Source organism: Corvus hawaiiensis, chromosome 8 (genome assembly GCF_020740725.1).
Source record: "Corvus hawaiiensis isolate bCorHaw1 chromosome 8, bCorHaw1.pri.cur, whole genome shotgun sequence".
Classification (NCBI taxonomy): domain Eukaryota; kingdom Metazoa; phylum Chordata; class Aves; order Passeriformes; family Corvidae; genus Corvus; species Corvus hawaiiensis.
Window position 1 is genome coordinate 31,213,123 of NC_063220.1, and position 18,838 is coordinate 31,231,960.

Consider the following 18,838-nt stretch of genomic DNA (forward strand, 5'->3'; position numbering starts at 1 on the left):
GGTCAAACAATGTATATTACAAATAATATCATTTTCTAACTATTTTGCAAGAAGTTTATAGAAATGTGAAGAAACACTGTAACAGAATAAAAGATACTTCACTATTTATAATTTTTCTCCCTTTGGGGAGGTACATAAAAAACCATTTAGAAAGCTATCTTGATACAAAAATCTTGAAAGATTGTTCTTTCCTCATAAAAACCAATTTATTTTGATGTCTCACAAACTGGGTTTTTTTGAGTATATAATACATATATGGAACAATTACAGTTTAACCATTTGCTAATGGTTATATGAAGAGATCATAGTATCTTACATTCCCATGATCCCTTAAAGCAAACTGCAGCAGCTTTAGCTGCAGCATGATTTTCATTAAATCACTCAGTTGCACTGTGTCTTGCCTTGCAATTGTCAGTCCCACTTTGCTTTTTCATGGACTCTTATTCCAAAATTAAGATGTCTAGCAATTCCCTTTGCATTTATTACAGTAATTTCATAACTGGGCCAAAAGAACACTCTACTTGAGCAGCTCAATTAGCTCTAAATTAGCAGTGCCAGACCCAGCTCTAGGTGGTGAGGAGGATAGGAGTCCCCCTTCAGCACAAGGCTGCCTGTGAAAGGAAAAACAATTAATGGATGGATTAATTAATTAATTAATGGATGTCAGTGGCTCATTTATGAAGCCACCTTACAAAGCAGAGAGCAAGATGTAAATCTGCTTCATGGCTTGTTTTCCTGCAACACTATGAGAGAAGGAAGATGAAACCTAAACCAGGATGTTTTGTTTTGGCACATTTGTGGAGAAAAGATGCATCCCAGATAACATTTCTAACTTTACCTACTCAAACAGGATGGAGTCCACTGGATTCACTGGATGGCAGATAGCATTGATTTAACTTGAAAGCCAGTTAAATGGCTTTTCCTCCCTTCATCCAGATCAGAAAACTGGGGCTGATACTGTTTGCTGTTGTCAGTATGAGCCCACAGGGGTACATTCATGGCAGGCCCAAGGGAAAAGTAGCTGCCCCTGAGCTCACTGAATTTACAGCAGCCATCAGCCATGGTTTATGCACTGGAGTAAAGCTTCCAGGGTGAACAAAATTACACCAAAACCCTTTTATTCTAGAAAGCTTTTTAATTTCACTTGCATATCTTAACAGAAATACAATATGCTAGCAGCAAAAAAAGATTTCTATTCTAACATTTCACAATACATTAGTGTCCAAATCTCCATTTTTCTATTAAGGCAGTCTGCATTAATTACAAATCAACTCTGAATACTCTGACAGTATTTCCAAATACGTACAAGCCACCATAAAATAACTATTAATATTATTACCATGGGAAAAAAAAAAAATCACAATACTAGTAAAAATGTAAACATTTGAAGGTAATGCCTTTAAAACCACAGAAGGTACCATCTACCATTCGAGGACCAAGTAAACAGCTGAAGATATTAGGTAACTATAGAAAGCTAATAAATTAAGTCTTTGTTCAGTCAATATTTCAAAAGTTGTTCATGTTCTGTGAAACTTTATATTCAGGTTTGAACTAGCAATTACTTTCAAGTTGTACTTCCTAAAAGGAGAGTTCAGGCTAACTCCTTGCTCTTCCCCACATCAAGATGGCATCCGATCACTTAATTCTGGTTTTAAGCAGCATTAATTCACCCCAGCAGAGAACAAGCAGGAACAGTTTTCAGAGCAGGCCTGATGTGTATCTCAGAAAAGTCCCTAATCCCATGTGTAGTTCAAGAGGTGCCACCAGCGTCCTCCCTGTGCTACACTGGATCATTTGAGCCATTCATCCTGGGAGCAGCGTTTCTCCATGGACTTCCCTGCCTGGCAGTAGCATTCCAACTTGCCTACACAAATGTGAACACGAGGGAACGGGACACAAGGGCTGAGAGAAGCCACAGGCCTTCTGTTGTCCTCCAAGCCTCATCCCAGCAGGAGACTGCCTAATGACTTTTGAGTTTTGATCACTGATATTTTGAGTCCTGCAATTAAAGCATCCTCATGATCGAACAGAGCCGCTAAGACAGTGAAACGTCACATTCTCTTCTCCTGCCCGGGAGCAGCAGCTCCTCAAGGGGCACTGACTTTATTGTATAGCTGAGTTCAGTGTTTCCTGGTAGCCTGCAGGTTTTACTGGTTAAATCAACTTGCTTAACAGAAGATGCAAAGGCAATAATGGCAATACAAAATGGGAAAAAAAAGAAAAAGTAACAATAAATACTAAAACCTGAAGTCAACTCTTGCTTCGTAATAGGGATTATATAGTTCTGAAGCAGATTAACAGACTAATTAATGGCCTTGTTTGCTTAGACGTGGTCACAGCAATATCATGAACTGGCCCACATGAGTCTAATTTAAGGATAGATATAAAATATCAACACAGTTTCATGGAGAATAGGTCTTGAACAACAGGTTGCATTTTACTCTTCTATATACTAAGCTCGGCTTGCAAAGACACCTGCACTGAGGTGTTACCCAGAAGATCCCTGAGTAACCTTCTGAAAACAAGATGAGCATGTAATTTTCTTTAAAAATCAGAATAATTTCAAAATACAATATTAATAGGGATTCAGCAAGAAATAGAGCTATTTTCCATCTTACTCAATGTTTTAAAGGCTCTGGTATAAAAGGGACAGAAACTCAATGGCCTGTCTGTTTGCTTTTCCCCACCCCCTACCCATGTCACTGATGTAATAAAAACTTATCACTGCTCTCTACAAACCTTGCCTTGCATTCAATTTTAAAAATCAATGATCTGGAATAAACTGTAAAAATCACTTGCAATAAATTTGCAAAGGACATGCAGACTGCTGGAGTAGTAAAGAATGAGGACAGGTCACTTATACAGAGCAATCTGGATCAGTTCATGAGCAGTATTTTAACGCTGGTAAAATACAACGTGTATTTCCAAGAAAATATAAGGTAGGATAATAAGAGAATGATGTACCGCATTCTTGAGAAAGACTCTGAAGACGACTTGGCCCATAAAAGTCAGCATGCAAGGCAATGCCTCCACAAAAAAAAAAGGACAATGCAATTTTTGAGAGGAGAGGGAGGGAGATATTCATCAGAGGATCACATTATGTGTCTGTACAGTCCTGATGGATCACTATTGACATATGGCATCTAATTCAGATGTCACCCTTACAAATATTTCTATACATGAGAAATACAGAGAAGAACGTGAAGATTAATTAGCCTTGGATAACATTCACTGCCATAGGAAAGTTAAGGAATTCAGTACATCTCATCAGAGAAAAGGTTAAAAGGGACATAATCATGATTTATAACTACACACAAGCAATTAGAAAAGCTGATACTACAGAGATCAATATAAGCAATCAAATGCATAAAAAGACCAAAATAACTTAAGGTGGAGCTAGAAATGCAAATAGAAAATCAAATGAAAAATGTACCTGGGGTAATTAAGTATTGCAACAGGAGGTATGAGTGAATTCTCATCACTTGAAGACTTCAAATTAATATTAAATGCCTTGCTAAAATATGTATGTTCAGTTCAAAACAAAGCCACTGAATTTAATAGAGAAACTGCTTGTTGAAATTCAATGGCCTGTTGAATTTAAAAATAATTCCTCATTATGGTGCCTTCTTGCCTTATATATTTATGAGATTTATTTTTAAATATATATTTCACTAAATGAAAGGGGGTTACCAAGAAAAAGGTGGTTTTTTTCTTTCCAAGCACAGCAACATTTAAGGCTAGATTTAAAGCTAAATAAACTGCAGCTGCATTTTGGAAAATATGTTTTTTCTCCCCCCCATTTATTTTTTCCATTTCTTGTTCAGAGTTGTACAGTCCACTTAGTCGACTGTCTGATTTACATAATCATGTAGTTATTCTTCAGTTTTTCTGTTCCTATTTATAAACCATTCACAAACCATCCACTTAAGTAACAGCATGATTTATTGTAAGAATGATTATGGTTGTTTCAGAGGGAAAATGGAATGTGATTAAACGAAGAATGAACAAGGACATTCTAGAACAAAGGGCTCTAATCCTGCAAAAGGATTTGTAAATGAAACCTGCCTCTCAACCCCATCCCAAATAGCCAACGAACTACTGAGGGAATTCAGCAGATACCTTTATAGCTGTGCAGCCAAGAGCTTAGCTGAAGACAAAAATTTAGATAAAATAAACCAACCAGCCAACTATGCCCACAGTATCTTCTGGAGAAATGGTAAAGCTCCCAGAGCCATCCACACTTTGGGGAAAAAAAAAAAAAACCAACAAAAAATGAACTATTTATACAGTTGCTGATATGACCCTCTCAACACCAGTCTGAGCACCAAGGCTCCAGAGGAAGAACTGCAAGCAGACCTTTGCCCTTGGATAAGTTCCAGCATCTGAGATAAATGCATGAACCAAGGAAATGGTGGGGTATTTAAGCAGTGGATCCAGGAGAATGCAGCTTTTCCTTATGCAGTAGATGTTTTGCAGGTGCCACAGGAACCTTAAGAACCCATGCTTCTTATGGAACTGGTGAACAGTCTGATGGAAGAATATCAAGGTTCAGTATCTTCACCTGAAGTGCTTATTCTCTGCTATTGCAGAAAGAACAAGTGGTGAAAAACCCTGTTTGTTTACCAGTAACACTGCCTGTTTACAAACCAACTCCCTACCAGAAACAGCTGAGAGGCTCCACAAAGGACGAGCTGTGTTACAGAGCCACGTTTGTCAGGAAAAACAACCATAATATGAGCACGTGCTCATACCTGGCACTGCTTTTAAACACTTGTCTTAACCCAAAATAAGCAGCAGTGATGGAACATATCCTTGCTCAAAGACAGATAACCCTGATCCATTTAGACAGCACATGAACCAGCAGGAGCTTGGGAAATCCCATGCTAAATTGATAGAACTGCCTCAGAAATTCATATGGAGTTACAGAGCCATTCAGAACAGCACAAAAGCTTTTCATACTTGATTACCATATAAGCAGTGTTTCCTAAACAGTGAGGGAGAGAGAGGGATATTTTAGGTGAAGCCAAGCATGGAGCCAAAGAAAATCAGCTTTGCAAGATCTGTGCTGAATATGTGTGAATTCCCACTTAAGTAGTCTGAGGAGCTGTGGATGGGCTAAGCTGAAGACTGGTAGAAGGTACTGGTTACATTCCTGCTGTGGGGACAGCTGAGGTTAACCTGAACACTGTGGTTTTTTCAAGAGGAAAGTACCGAACTATTGTTTTCAAAAATAGCACCGTTACTCCAGACAGAGAGAAACCCCCCCACCCCATTCTAGTGCAATTATTTAGATTATTATTAGTGAGCACTAATGAGTACAGCTGAGACTGCAGCTAGCAGGAATGCCCTGGCATACAGGAAACACTTGAGCTATATGCTGAAATCTACTTTTACTGAAGAGTATTAGGAGAAGGCTGAGAAAATTCCAAGGACTCCTCTAAGCTAAATGTGATGCCTACGGATGCAACCAGGACCTGGGGTCTAGTATTTCTGTGATGCCTTTCTGCCTAGGGGTTGGTACCGGTTTGGTTTCAGACTTGGTCTTGCTGACTAGAGAAATGGGATTCCCCGGGCCAGCTAAACCACTTTTTCTACAAGGACCAATTTTGCGAGGAGCAGCAATGGGGGTCTGCAGCTGCTGCATTTTTGTAGCTAACACTGACTCAAAGGAAGAGCTACTGGCAGATGTGGGGTCAGGCTTCCCCCAGTTTTCCTTGCCCAGTTGCTCTGTGTTCACCTGTGCTTTTGCACTGTATGGTGACTTATCAGAGGGTGGAGGTGGAGCTCTTCTTTTCTTTCCTCTGCTGTCATTAGGACTTGTAGCATCTCTTTTTGGGTCCAGATGCGTGTTTTTCTGAACAGTCATCTCATGAGATCCATCAAAGAGTGAAGCCCATAGGGCAGATGCAGACTCTTCTTGCTGGCCAAGAAGGAACTCACCATGACTCTCTTCAATTTTCCTTTGTATGATATCAGCTAAGCCCTCATGCTTCACTGGAGAATCAATGCCTGTAATTTTAAGGGACAGCAATTAACCCAGATTAAAACACCACCAATGATTTTACTTCTATCTATTTTGTTATTGCTGCTCAGAATACAAAACTGCATTAGCTATGTCTCACCAAGTCTGAACTAGTAAGAGTATTAGTGGATGAAATGGAAAATATTACATATGCTATCCAAGGGAGAACTGAGGTGACAGGAGGGAACTGTTTTTGTGACAGCTGGCATTGAGGCAGCAGGGTAGGCACTGATATTTCTTTCCAAGTAAAAGCAAAAATAATGTACTACTGGGAAACATGTATGTATTAGATATTAAACACATTTTGTTGTATAGTGCTTTGAAAATTTCGTTTCACGGGAGGCCCATGAAAGTCTGTGACTAAATATTCTTGTGCTGCCAGCCTGTAGAAAACGGGACATCTTTACATTATCATTTTTCTCTATGTGCTTTAAGACTGCCTTGCTCCGTTTCTTATTCTTCTTACTGAGCTTGCCCTGTATACTGCAGTAGTAACAGCCTCAAACAGCAGCAGAATCTGATTTTAAATAGAATCACAGAACAGTTTAGGTTGGAAGAGACCTTTAAAGATTATCATGTCCAACTGTTAACCCAGCACTGCCAAGTCCACCACTAACCCATGTCCCTAAGCACCACATCTGCACGTCTTTTGAACACCTCCAGAGTGGTGCCCCCACCACTGCCCTGGGCAGCCTGTGCCACTGCTTGACAATCCCTTCTGTGAAGAAATTTTCCCTAATGTCCAATCTAAACCTCCCCCGGGGCAACTTGAGGTCGTTTCCCCTTGTCCTGTCACCTGTTACTTGAGAAAAGGAACTGAATCCCCCTGGCTACGCCCTCCTTCCAGGGAGCTGCAGAGAGCCAAAAGGGCCCCCCCTCTGAGCCTCCTTTTCTCCAGGCTAAACACCCCCAGCTCCCTCAGTCACTCCCCACCACACTTGTGCTCCAGACCCTTCCCCAGCTTCGTTGCCCTTCTCTGGACACACCCCAGCCTCTCAGTGTCTTTCTTGTAGTGAGGGGCCCAGAACTAAACACAGGATTTGAGGCGCCTCACCAGTGCTGAGTACAGGGTACTACAAATACTATAAATAAGCTTGGGAAAAAATGGTGTATTAAGAGTGAAATGAAGTTTGTGTTCTGCCCCTCACTGAGGTACATGTGTATCAGTGGAACGATGCTACCATGTTACCTTTGTAAAGCTTCTGTGTGGTTCATTTACTGCATTTCTGCTCTGCATTCACAGCTTAGATAAAACTTGACTGTTCAGTGCTCTGATGCACGGTAACTCAGTGACCCACATGGCATTTTGAGCATCATCACAGCTCCATCCCAAGCAGCAAGCAGTCAGGCATTTAGAGTTGTACAGTGTTTCTCAGTCAATACTGCATTGGATCCAGTAAAACAAAGTGACCTATTTTTCTAGTCTGTAAATATTATTTCAGTAACAAAACTATTAAAAAAATCCTGCTGCATACCATTTTTCTCTGCAGAAATACAAGTCCCAGATACACTCTAGCTAGATTTTCCAAGCGTATTTTTCAACATCATTACCGAAGACTAAACAATTAGGTGAGTTATGCTAGGTAAGCCCTAAAATAGCTTTAAGAACAGCAGATTAATTTCATGCAACTGGTTTCCAAGCCGGACTATTTTACCTTCACATTTTCTGAGCTTTATAGTACTCTTACTATGAGTGTTTGTTTCTAGTGACAGCGTTTTTGAGTGTGTTCAGGGCAGACTGCAGATTTTTTAGCTCAAGGTATAAAAATGTATTAATTATTTGCACTATTACAAATTCAGACTTAATATTAACTCCTTGGTATGCAATTATGTTGCTCTTTCACTGTCTGAATTGTCCTTGAAAAACTAAGTGTTTCAACACCAACACCAGAAGCCATCTGAATTCAGACAATGTTGTTTCTGTTACTCTGCAACTTGAAAAGGCAAATCCCACTTACTCATATCATGGTAGACGGAGGTCGCTTCCTTTGTCAAGAACAAAGGTGGTTTCCGTGGTGACATAATCTCAATTTTCATAAGTTCCTCACAACAATGTTTCCACTGGCCTGAGAGAGAAAAGAGAACAATGACTGGAACTTAAAAAACTTCAGCCTGGAAAAAAAAATGGAAGTTATTAGTTTGTGTTAGGAAACTACCTCCAAAGTAATGCTAAACAGTAAGCATTTACTTTTGTTTAGCTTGAATGCTCAGGATGCATTTGTATTTTCACCTCTGTACCCACTCTCTTAGCACAAAGGTCATAAGATCCTACCTGTAATTTAAGCACCCCAGCATTACTGTTACACTATGATGGGTAAAGATCATAATTTGCCTTCAAATCCCCAAACAGTATAAATCCGGGGGGGGGGGGGGGGGGAACAGAAAAAAATTTAAGGTTCGAGAAGCTTCATGAAGTAACCAGGGACAAACTCCAATATCCTGCAAGCCGGATGCTATACAGCTATGTTACAATGTTATGGCAAAGGAACAGTCTGTTTTTAATAGAGGATAACTTGCCTTTTATCCCTTAGCAGACAAAGAAACCTCTTTTACTATTAATAGATTTTGACCTCAAGGAAAACAAGACACAGTAAAATTACTTTGTTCATACCAATCATTCCAAGTTTTCTGAGCACATTAATTTTAAGAGAATTTTAGAACCAGGGAAGAAAAAAGGCATTTAAATGCTGAGTGACCCATTTTTTCAGAATCCAAGGAAAATGTCTCAAAAAATCCGTGGGTAGTATTCTATCTATAATGAATAAGAAGTAGTTCTTTTACCCCACTCTACAGATAATTTAAAGAGGATGCCCTAGTTTTTGCTTGGTGTGTTTCTTTAATTGATAGTGCCTTTTCTCACTGTAAGTCAGAGCTAGAAATGACTGGAAATACAACTACGATACCGAGTTTCCACAACCTCAATTCAATTATCTTATTGGTGTTGTCTCTGACTAAAGACTGATATTTCATTAATTGACCTGGTTCTGTTTTCTGACCTGATAACAATGCCTATCAGGAAGTAAATCTACCTTGTCAATAGCAGCATAAAAACTGACAGTCTCTACCCTCAGTAAACCTGTGAGTCAAGCAGGAAGCAGAGAAAAAACACACAGGCAAATTATTCTATGCAGTTTTTATAATAAGTATTTGGTGATAAACAAGGAACACAATATACTACTTCAACAATGTTTCACGCAATAAATGAGTTCCCTCTGCCATGTAAGATCAGTGCTGTTCCAGAGGTTTGCCAAAGGATCAGGGTAACGCTTTATCACCTGTTACAAAGGCTGAGGTACAGCTTTTACCAGGCCCAGGTAAGCAGTGTGTATTTGCTTGACTGGATGGAGTGTGGCTGGGTGAGCATATTCCCATGTGAAGAGGGCTACCAAAACATTTGAACTACAACAGAATCAAGCAATCCCTGTTATAACAAATTGTAATTTAATTCATCCATATAACTGCTGGGCAAGGAAACTCCATGTTTACTTATGATTACTTGCAAGAGCTGGCCGAATCCACATCCTAGCCAGGGCCCCACATGATTCCAGCATCCTCACCACTTGTCACTAAGGTTTCTATACTAAGGTTTCATACTTGCAGGATCTCATCAAACCAACACACCACTGGTAGGATGCCCAGGCAGAGGTGGACTCTTCCCACTACAGTGGGGAGGAGGAAGAGACAGCGAGAATTTAGCAGTCTTTAAAAACATTATCTAGAACACTGCTAGGAGAAGAAGTTTTTTTGAGATTGATGGATATATTCTGCCTCTGGTTTCCTGCAAAAACACAGACTGAACACATGGACTCTGGTTTAGTCAAATATTTGCCTTCCAACGGCTTAGACCACCACCCAATATTATCCCAGAGAACATTTTCTTTTCGTTGTTGCAAACAAAGGCGTATGAGGCAATTCCAATTCAAATTGCTCAAAGATCCCTTTGATGTTACATAACGCCCCAGTCGGAGGGCACACTGCCAGCACTGCCTGCTTACTTACTCAGATCATAAAAGTGCTGCCAGAAAGCCTCCATCCACTTATGAAGTTCATCCCTACTGTCAGTAGCAAAACGTTGCGTCACAGCCTCTCCAGACACAGGGTTGATAACAGAGAAGTTATTAGTTCTTCTCTTGGAGTCCTTATCCACAGCTCGAATCCTGGTTTCCTAGGAACAATAAACTATGGTGATGAGTTACTGCTTCACACTGGCATCAACTTATGGCCAATGACAGTGCAAGGAAGGTAGAATTTGGCTTTTTGTCTACTCCAGATTAATACCCAATTAAAAAAAAAAAAAAGATGAACTAATGTCAGGAACTGATTATAAATTTTTTTTCTCATAAAACTATTAAAATGACATAAAATACAAAAAATAAGGGAATAGAACACAATTACTGCAGTTCAGTTCTGAATTACAGAATGTACTGTAATTCTGTGTTACCCCTCCCTCTACCTTCACCAGCTAATCTCACACTGCTCACTCTTCTCCACAGCAGTTTAGGGAATAATCTACAATAACAGCAAGCAGTTCCTTTTCTCCAAACATTCAGATGGACAACCACGTTATTACAGCTACTATTTACACCTCCTACTGTGCTTCTGTGGGCCATTGTTTACCCACCGCATTGTAAACTTGTATCCATTTTGTTTTCATTTTAGCGAATCAGGACATTCAGGGCTAATACAATAGTGACAGGAAAATTAAAAAGAAACTTACCTAGGCCACCTTTAAAGGGGCATTTGGAGCAGTACCCCATACAGTTCTACTAGAACACAAGATTTTGCTCTAAGAGAAAAAAACCACCCTATTTGCCATTTAAAAATAGATATTTTAGTTTTACCTTAATTAGGGAGAGCTACGTAGAAATAATTAAATGTGTATATATATCCAAGAAGTGTAACAAGTCTATAAAATCTCTTCAGCTAGAGTTAGAAAAGCTCTCAGATTACACAGCAGCACTGTTGGAGCCAAGGTTTCTCCTTGTGTTCAGGGACATAGTTCAATTGCTCTAGACTAGATCCAGTGGTATTTTCAGAGTATTTACTTTCTTTGTTATGGCATTACTACAATTAAAAAAAAAAAACCAAAACCACTTATCCCTAACAATTATTTTTGTGTGTGTGTAAAATGCTAAAAGTTTTAAGTCTGGCTAAAACACAACTAAAAGAATTCCAGAACACAACTGGGTCAACACTGCTGCTCACCACAACATGATGAGCAAATTAAAACAATTAACATCACTTTATTTACAGAAGTAAGGCAGAAGCCCTGGGAGTATCTTTGCACATGCAACTCGACCTGACTGAACAAGCAGCAGCCCATTACAACACTGCTCCTGAGAGGTTTCTGGCATGCCCAGGAGAGCACAGTAATGAGTTTTGGTGCCCAGGTGCCAGCTGGCCCCCTACAGCTGGCTAGCCCCAGAGCCCTGGCAGGACATGAGGACACCAAACATGCAGCAAGACCGTGCAGTGCCCCCCTGCCTTGTGCAGGAATACACAAGGATATTCCTGGCATGGGCAGTGCCCAGGATTTGAAGGAAGCCAACAATCACAGCCAGGGCTGTGTTCGAACATCTCCTGTCTGGATGGACGGTGAATCTGACCACAAAAGTGGCCTCAGGGCATTCCTCAAAATACAGTGGGGACAGAACAACCAGGTCCCTTTTACACAACTCAACCAAATGTCAAACATCTGCTAAAGGCATTAAACATACAACTACAGAAATTAAGTTTATGCATGGGATCCCATGGGGATAAGCCTAGTTCTGATACTCAGAAAAACAAAAATTATTCTACAGACCATTCCCCAGATTTTAAATGCATAACTGAAGTAACCATTTGAAATACCAACAGCTGCTTGTAGCATATCTGATGGATATGCTCATTTAAATTCTTCTGTCTAAAAATAGGAGATGAAGTAATTCATCCATAAGTGCTCTATATCCCATTAACTCAGGTAACCATAGATACCAGCAAAAAAATGAAATCAAGTAGATTAACATTTGACAGGTAAGAACTTCAAGCATACCGTACACACAAGTTTATTTAATGATGTTTGCTGCAGGTTTTATCCCACAACTGTGGTATTATTCAAAGGAGATAAATCCTCAAGCAACAATCTATATCTGATGCTTGAATATTTCAGGAGTCATACAAGATGCCATTACAGCAATGGACTGATGAATTTACCAAGCTTGGGTGAATTACACGACATGCCCAGTTCCACTTAATAAAAACAAAACCCAAACCAACAAAAACCTATTAAAACCAAACAAAAACCAACAGAAAAACCACCCCCCCCCAAAAAAAAAAAAAAAAACCACAAAAAGTGCTTTATTTTACCATGTTGTAATAATATCTTTCCCAGTCTTCTAAAAAACCTGAACCAACTCTGCTATAGCAATTGTAAAGACCAGAACAATCGGTGGATGGCAACAGGAAAACAGCTGAATCTTGAACTCAAGTGACTCTTACAGGGAAGCTGAAGCCAGTTTTATATTCTTTACGCAAAAGATTATTTCTTTGAAGACAGGGAAAGACTAAAAGGGAAAAATACATGGTACAACCTTATTCTATATTTCTCCCCACAAATAAAATCTCTTTGCCTGATAGCACCTCTCTAGAAAGCTCAAATTTTAAGCTAAGAAGACACAGAGATAGAGAGAGAGAACTTTTTTTATTGCTGAGGTACAACATTTTCCTGCTAAGCCAGTCCTGACACACTAAGAAGCACTGGTTATAAAGACGATTTTAAGACATCAAAACAAATTACAGTTCTTAAGAAAAATATTGAATAACCTAGAGACCCAGTTCTGTGTATCTATTTTAAGATTAAACAAATCAAATATAACAAACTCCCTTCATGTTTTTAGTACAAAAAAAAAAAAAAAACCAAGAAAAAACAGTACAACGTTGGAAACAAGTATAACCTGTTCATGTGTTGGTTTCTATTGTAATGTTTAATAATTTCCATGACGTTTGTTTTAGGCAAGCAGGGAATTATGGTTCAATTTGAAATTATGGCTTTCAAGCACATTAATGCAGAAGACCAAATCCAGTCTATTAGCTGATATTTTGTCCCTTCCTTGTTTTGTGAGCTTGTACTTATGTGACATCCTCATGGCCACTGGCTGGTCAGTACAATGTGTGAGTATGACATGGACAAGAAATATTAGGATATCTGTGCCATTGATCTTGGGAGAAATGCAGCAGTTGAAAATGTGGAGAAGATGATAGCAATATATGACCAGCCAGCCTTTTGTGAAGCTTCAGGGGGCCAATAAAGCAGCTTTCAAACTGCTCAATTTGAGTATGTGTGCTACACGGATCTGGGTGTTCTATCTGCTTCCCCTGCCTGCATCCACAACCTCTTTCAAGCAACTGCAGGACTAAACTCTCTGGATATGAGATACCAGACATTTGGAGGCCCTTAACTAGTCTATGCTTTTCCAATATATTTTCACAGGTAGGAAGGCTTTTCTAAGCCAACCAGTGGGACAAAGTCCTTACTACAGGGAATACGGATATTTTCAGGGCTGATCTCATTCCTCCATGCTGGAGTTCCCCAACATGTACAGTGAATATTGCTCATGTTGCTGGCTCCCTAAAAGCTCACATGGTCAAGAACTCGTATCCATATTCCTCTGCTCCAGCCCAAGGAGGAATTCCCTGGTTCCCTAGAAATATGCATGGTTCCCTTGAATTTGTGCTGCTGCAACCATCGCCACATTTTCCAACAAAGTCCGCTCCCTGACCTAGCCAGAACACCTGCACCAACAAGGGCTGTCATTAAAGGTAATTCCAGATTGATTTTGTCCCTCTGCTCCTGCTGCACTGCTCAGCAGTGTTCCCATGAGCCCTGAGCCTGTGGCTGCAAACACTTGCTCCTCACCCTGCTCCCCTCAGCAATCAGCAAAAGCACAGAGAGAGTCCTGGGCTTGCTGACTGCAGGGTCCCAGGACAAAGACTGCATGGGAAAAATATGCGCGGGACTACAGGCAACATCCCAGAATTCCTGAAGTTTCAGGCACCCATGGCACAAAAAAACTTTTATAATCTATGAACCAAACATAATAGATTATGAATTCCAAACACTGAACAACTAGCATGAACTGCTGGCACATGCACCAATTTGCTAAGCTATCAGGTGTAGGCTAGGCCTTTATTTTTTATTTCCAACTAAAGAAAACTTGAAAAAAATTCAGGAACTGGCCCATAAAGAATATTTCTTCAAATTGGATTCCAGTAAATTTTCTTTGCTACAGAAAATATCATTTCTCTTTTCCTACTTAGTTGTGCAATATAATACGTTATAGTCACATTTAGCTGGAACAATAACAGTAGCACTTGCATAATAGGAACTGCAGAACCATTTTTGCTCAACAGCAGTAGCAGTGAAGTCATCTAAAGTTGAAGTAATGACTTTGCTGGTCTTAATGGCTTCTTCAAGTCTCAATTCAAAGGGAATGGGAAATACGGCTATCGGTGTGAACATTTTCCAGAGAATTTCTCATAAATTCAGATGATTTCATTACTTCTCAGAAAGTATCTTTAAATTACATATAAAGGATCAGCTTCACATTACAAATGAAAATGCCACATATACAACTCGAAGAGATTTTAGTTAGAATGTCTAGAGTTGATGTTCGATCTCAACTTTCACTTCGAAATTGCTGTTTCTATAACAACATGTAGCAGACAAGCCCATATGATTAGTCTGCTTTCATTTAATCCGTAAGAGAAATTTCATAACAAAGGAATCAAAAAATATCCGCAGGCATTAAGTTAGTTTCAAGAGAAACTGTTTAAGTAGTAAAGTATCCAAATATGTTTTCAATTGCATTTTCTTTTTTTCTAGTTTTAATTTAAATTGAAGAAGGATTCACAGTCATTCTCCCACAGTCTTACATTTTCGTAAAATGGTGTAAGATACATCAATCATGTACCTTCTACATGTTAGCTTTAAGGATACCCTGCAAACATAAGGACAGTCTCTCACCAAAGGCTTATCAAACTGGATTTCAGGTTCTAAGTGCATTGGTTACTTGGAGGAGCAAAATATCTTAGAACAATATGGTTATTTTAAAAGGAAAAGCAGAATTGGAATTTAGACTAAACCAGAAAACTCTAAGGAAAGATATGAGGCAGCTTGATAGATAACTTTAAAAAATATTCCTGTCACGTTTTAGAATGATTTAGTCATTCTATAATTTACTAAAGTTTACAATTTCTTAACTGATACTGCGAACAGCTGGAAAACAGAATTATGGCAGAGGCTGACTAGTGAAATTGAAAGTGACTGAAGAGGTAAGCAAGTAAACCTACTTAAATATATATCACAGTATAAATATTTATTTAATGTAAATGTATGAACAGTTGGGAGAAAAAAATAGCACTAGGAAAAAAGGTACTTTTATTTAAGGAATCAATTTCAATCTTAGCAATTAAAAAACATCTTAACACAAACAGGTCACATTGTTATGACCCATTTAAATGTTTGGGTTCTACATCAGTCTCACTCTGAAGGAGAATGCATCTCTCCCAAGAACACTCAAGCCACCAAAAGCTGATACTGCTGCTGTAAGAAGCAGTTCTTTGTCACCCCATGCCCGCTCACGTTCCCAGTCATAGCTGAGCCCCGTGCTTGTACCACACAAGCATTTGTGCAGCCATGTAATGAGCTGGGTAAGAGAACGGATTAAAGGGAAGCACAGTTGAAGCCAAGCGTCCTCCTGCCCCAGACGAAGTGAATTTAACCCCCATGAGTTGCCCTGTGCAATCGCTCCGTCAGCTGCCCCCGTGCCTGCCCTGGCACAGCACAGCAGCAGCTGAACAAGCAGCCGGGCCCAGGAACGCTTCTCTCGGAATTAGTGCTGGCACTGAGCGCTCACGGCAGCACAGCAGCGGAATCCACAGCGACCTGTGCTTAACACAGCTTCCAAATGTGTCTATTTACTTATGTAAGATGAACTCAGCTATGTGATTGCAAATAACATTCAATTCCTCTGCCCATCCTTATGGGATATTAACCCTTGATGCTTGCACCAAAACCAGTTTTTGAGAGCATCTGTTCTCTCTAATGCTTGCCATTCTAGAAGGTCTTTCCGATAACGTTCAGATTACTTCAGATTAATTACTGTTTCTTTGGCCAAATAGTAAGCAACATTTTAAATTTATGTTTTAAGCCCAGGCTTTTCAATCAGGGCATGAAAAACAGCAATAATGTCATCCTAGAGAACAGAGCTTCCAAAGTTATTGTGCCCTGGACAAAACCAGCATTAAGAAAAGCAGCTTATTTTAAGGCACTGAAATATTTTGAAAAATTTTCCAGCTCTCCTTCTAATTAAGACTGTGGCTAAATAACACATAACAACAAAAAAGCTTTTGTTGGAATTCCACCTTGCTGAGGACAGAAGTCTACCAGAACATTGCTAGGGGACTGTAAGCAATACATTTCCAAGGGCTGTCTTACAGAACTATCATATAAAAAGTTATTAGTTTTTCTACAGAAAAACACCCTCCCTTTTGCCTCTATGCTAACCAGTCTAATGCAACAGAAGGAATTTACATCCACAGCTAAGGAATGTTACGTTTCTGCTGGGGGACTGCAAATTTCACGGAAGCACATCCCACCCTCATTTCACCTGTAAGGCACTCTGCGTACCAGCAGCTTAGAGCCCAAATGACTGCACATATTTCTTAAACAAAAAAAATGTTCTCCAAAATAATCCAATAAATTAAAAAACCCCAACAACCAAAAGAAAAAATCCCCATACAACCAATTTTACCTTGTTGATGGAAACTGTCAATGCTGGCTCCAGTTTAGCCTCAATTTCTTCTGGTGAGTAATAACAAAAGAGTTTGCCACCTCTCAGTACACAATACAGCCTCCTCCAGCTCATTAGACCTCCTACCATTTGCTAAAGGGAAGAATAGTCAGAAACTGCCAAACATAAACCTAAAACAAAACCATATTAATAAGGTGTACACGTATCAGCCCTGAGTGATCAAAACTTAGCCACACCAAATCCATTCCTACAACAAAGACTTTTTGTTACAGAACATTTCAGTCACTGATTTCTGAAACATTAGCAGTACTTCAAATGTCTTCTGGTGTTTTACAGTTTTTGCAGATTTATTGCCATGTGACACTAACAGTACAGAATCTGCTGGTTCACACAGAACGAAATCTAGATCTGGTGTCTACTGTAAAAAAGAAAGCACCTTTATTAGCTACAGCAATTGCACAATAATAGAAATAAAAAGAGTATTACACTTTGGGAATACACAGTACATTCAACAAATGTCAAGCAAAGACATTTGTCTAGAATTCCACTTTCTCAAACGAATTTTCTGAACAGCTTTCATAAAAACATAACAGTTTCACAACCAGTTTAAAGCCTGTAATTCAGCACTCCTGACAAATGACCCAGACCCTCTGGTGCTCTACTATCACCTTCTCATATGCCTAGTTGTGCAACGAACCAAAATAGAGAAGTAAAGTGAGTTCAGATGAATAATTTCTGAAGGGATGAGTTTAAATATGGCTCAGTTCACCAGCCTGATTCACCATGCTGTGATATGAACTCTTGTGCCAGCACAACAAGGGCTATGTACAAGGATGAGAGCCACAGGATTATTAGGACTGATGCCGTCAAGTACCAGTGCAAACCAACTCTGAAACAAGAGTTGTACTTGATCTTTACTAACAACCTACATCATTCATGCCAAAGAAACACTGATTTCTCCATGCTCAGCCACTGAAGGCACCATTTGTGAATGCAGCCATGAGAGAGTTTCCCCCTTGCTCTAAGTAGAACAGGAAAAAACACCAGTTCTCAATAAACCACTTCAGGCAAAAGCAAAGGTTTTAACAATTGACTCTTAGTGACAGCTATTAACAGCCCAGGATGCAAACACAAGCAAGGTCTTCTTACCTGCTGGTTTAGAAATCCTGCCATCATATCCCTGGCCATGCAGGAGGGCTGGACAACTAAACGGCAACACATGTTTCCATACAGGGGCAGCCAAAAAGAGGATTCCTCTGGGGGAAAGAAAAAGGCAAAAGGCAGACAAACACTCAGTTCTGATCAATTGCCCTAAACTTATAGTTTAGCTTTCTACATCTGTTTTTACATTAAGATCGTGAGTGAAAATAAGCATATTTTCATACTTTAAGAAAAGAGATTTAATCCTGTAGGACTAGACTAAAACTAATTTTTAGTCTTCAGGAAGTGTTTTTTAATTGGAAAAAAATAGTAAATTTCAAAATAATTTCAAGTAAAAATGGCAATATTGTTCTGCAAAAAAGAGTTGTTTTTACATAAAATACAGCTCATTTCAGAGCTAAAACACTTTGAAAGGTAAGTACACTGACGCTCTCATCTAGTATGACCCCTGAGCCCATCCCATTGTGGCACACAGCTATATTTGTACATGAGCACTTTGCTCAGATTGTTTTAATAAGGCTTGGAATTTGTATCTACTTCTGCCTTCAGCACTAGAAGAGCATTTAGGGTTCCAAGGAGTTTCTAATGAGTTGGAATCACTCAGCTCTGCTATGCTATAGGCTCTCTCTTCTGTAATTAAAAGTAGGTAATGCAGCATTCCATTAATGTGACTCTGTCTTTGGTCATGGTTTAGAAGTGCTTGTGATGAACCAAAATATCCAGATATGTCCTTTTTCACCTGACAAAATTATGTAAATAATTTCAGAAAAAGGAACTTCGAGAAGAATATAAAGTACTAATAAAGAAAGGCTTACAAATATCAAAGGTGCTCAGAATTATTCATCCAACACTTCAAGAAATAAAT

At 39.3% G+C, this 18,838-nt stretch overlaps 1 protein-coding gene across 8 annotated transcripts in view; it reads right to left on the bottom strand.

The window, feature by feature from the left end:
- Positions 1–1,115: 1,115 nt before the first annotated feature.
- The window catches only part of RTKN2 (rhotekin 2), a 52,652-nt gene continuing 34,929 nt past the window's right edge, over positions 1,116–18,838 (bottom strand). For 7 of the 8 annotated variants that reach the window (XM_048311596.1, XM_048311600.1, XM_048311599.1 and 4 more), the window contains 5 exons: positions 17,962–18,068; positions 16,813–16,944; positions 10,022–10,187; positions 7,981–8,088; positions 1,116–6,009 (listed from right to left, as the gene is read on the bottom strand). In XM_048311596.1, coding sequence (XP_048167553.1) covers positions 5,456–6,009; positions 7,981–8,088; positions 10,022–10,187; positions 16,813–16,944; positions 17,962–18,068 — 1,067 coding nt within the window. In that variant the 3' untranslated portion in view covers positions 1,116–5,455. The remainder of the gene's footprint in view (positions 6,010–7,980; positions 8,089–10,021; positions 10,188–16,812; positions 16,945–17,961; positions 18,069–18,838) is intronic. The other variant, XM_048311601.1, reaches the window with a different exon arrangement.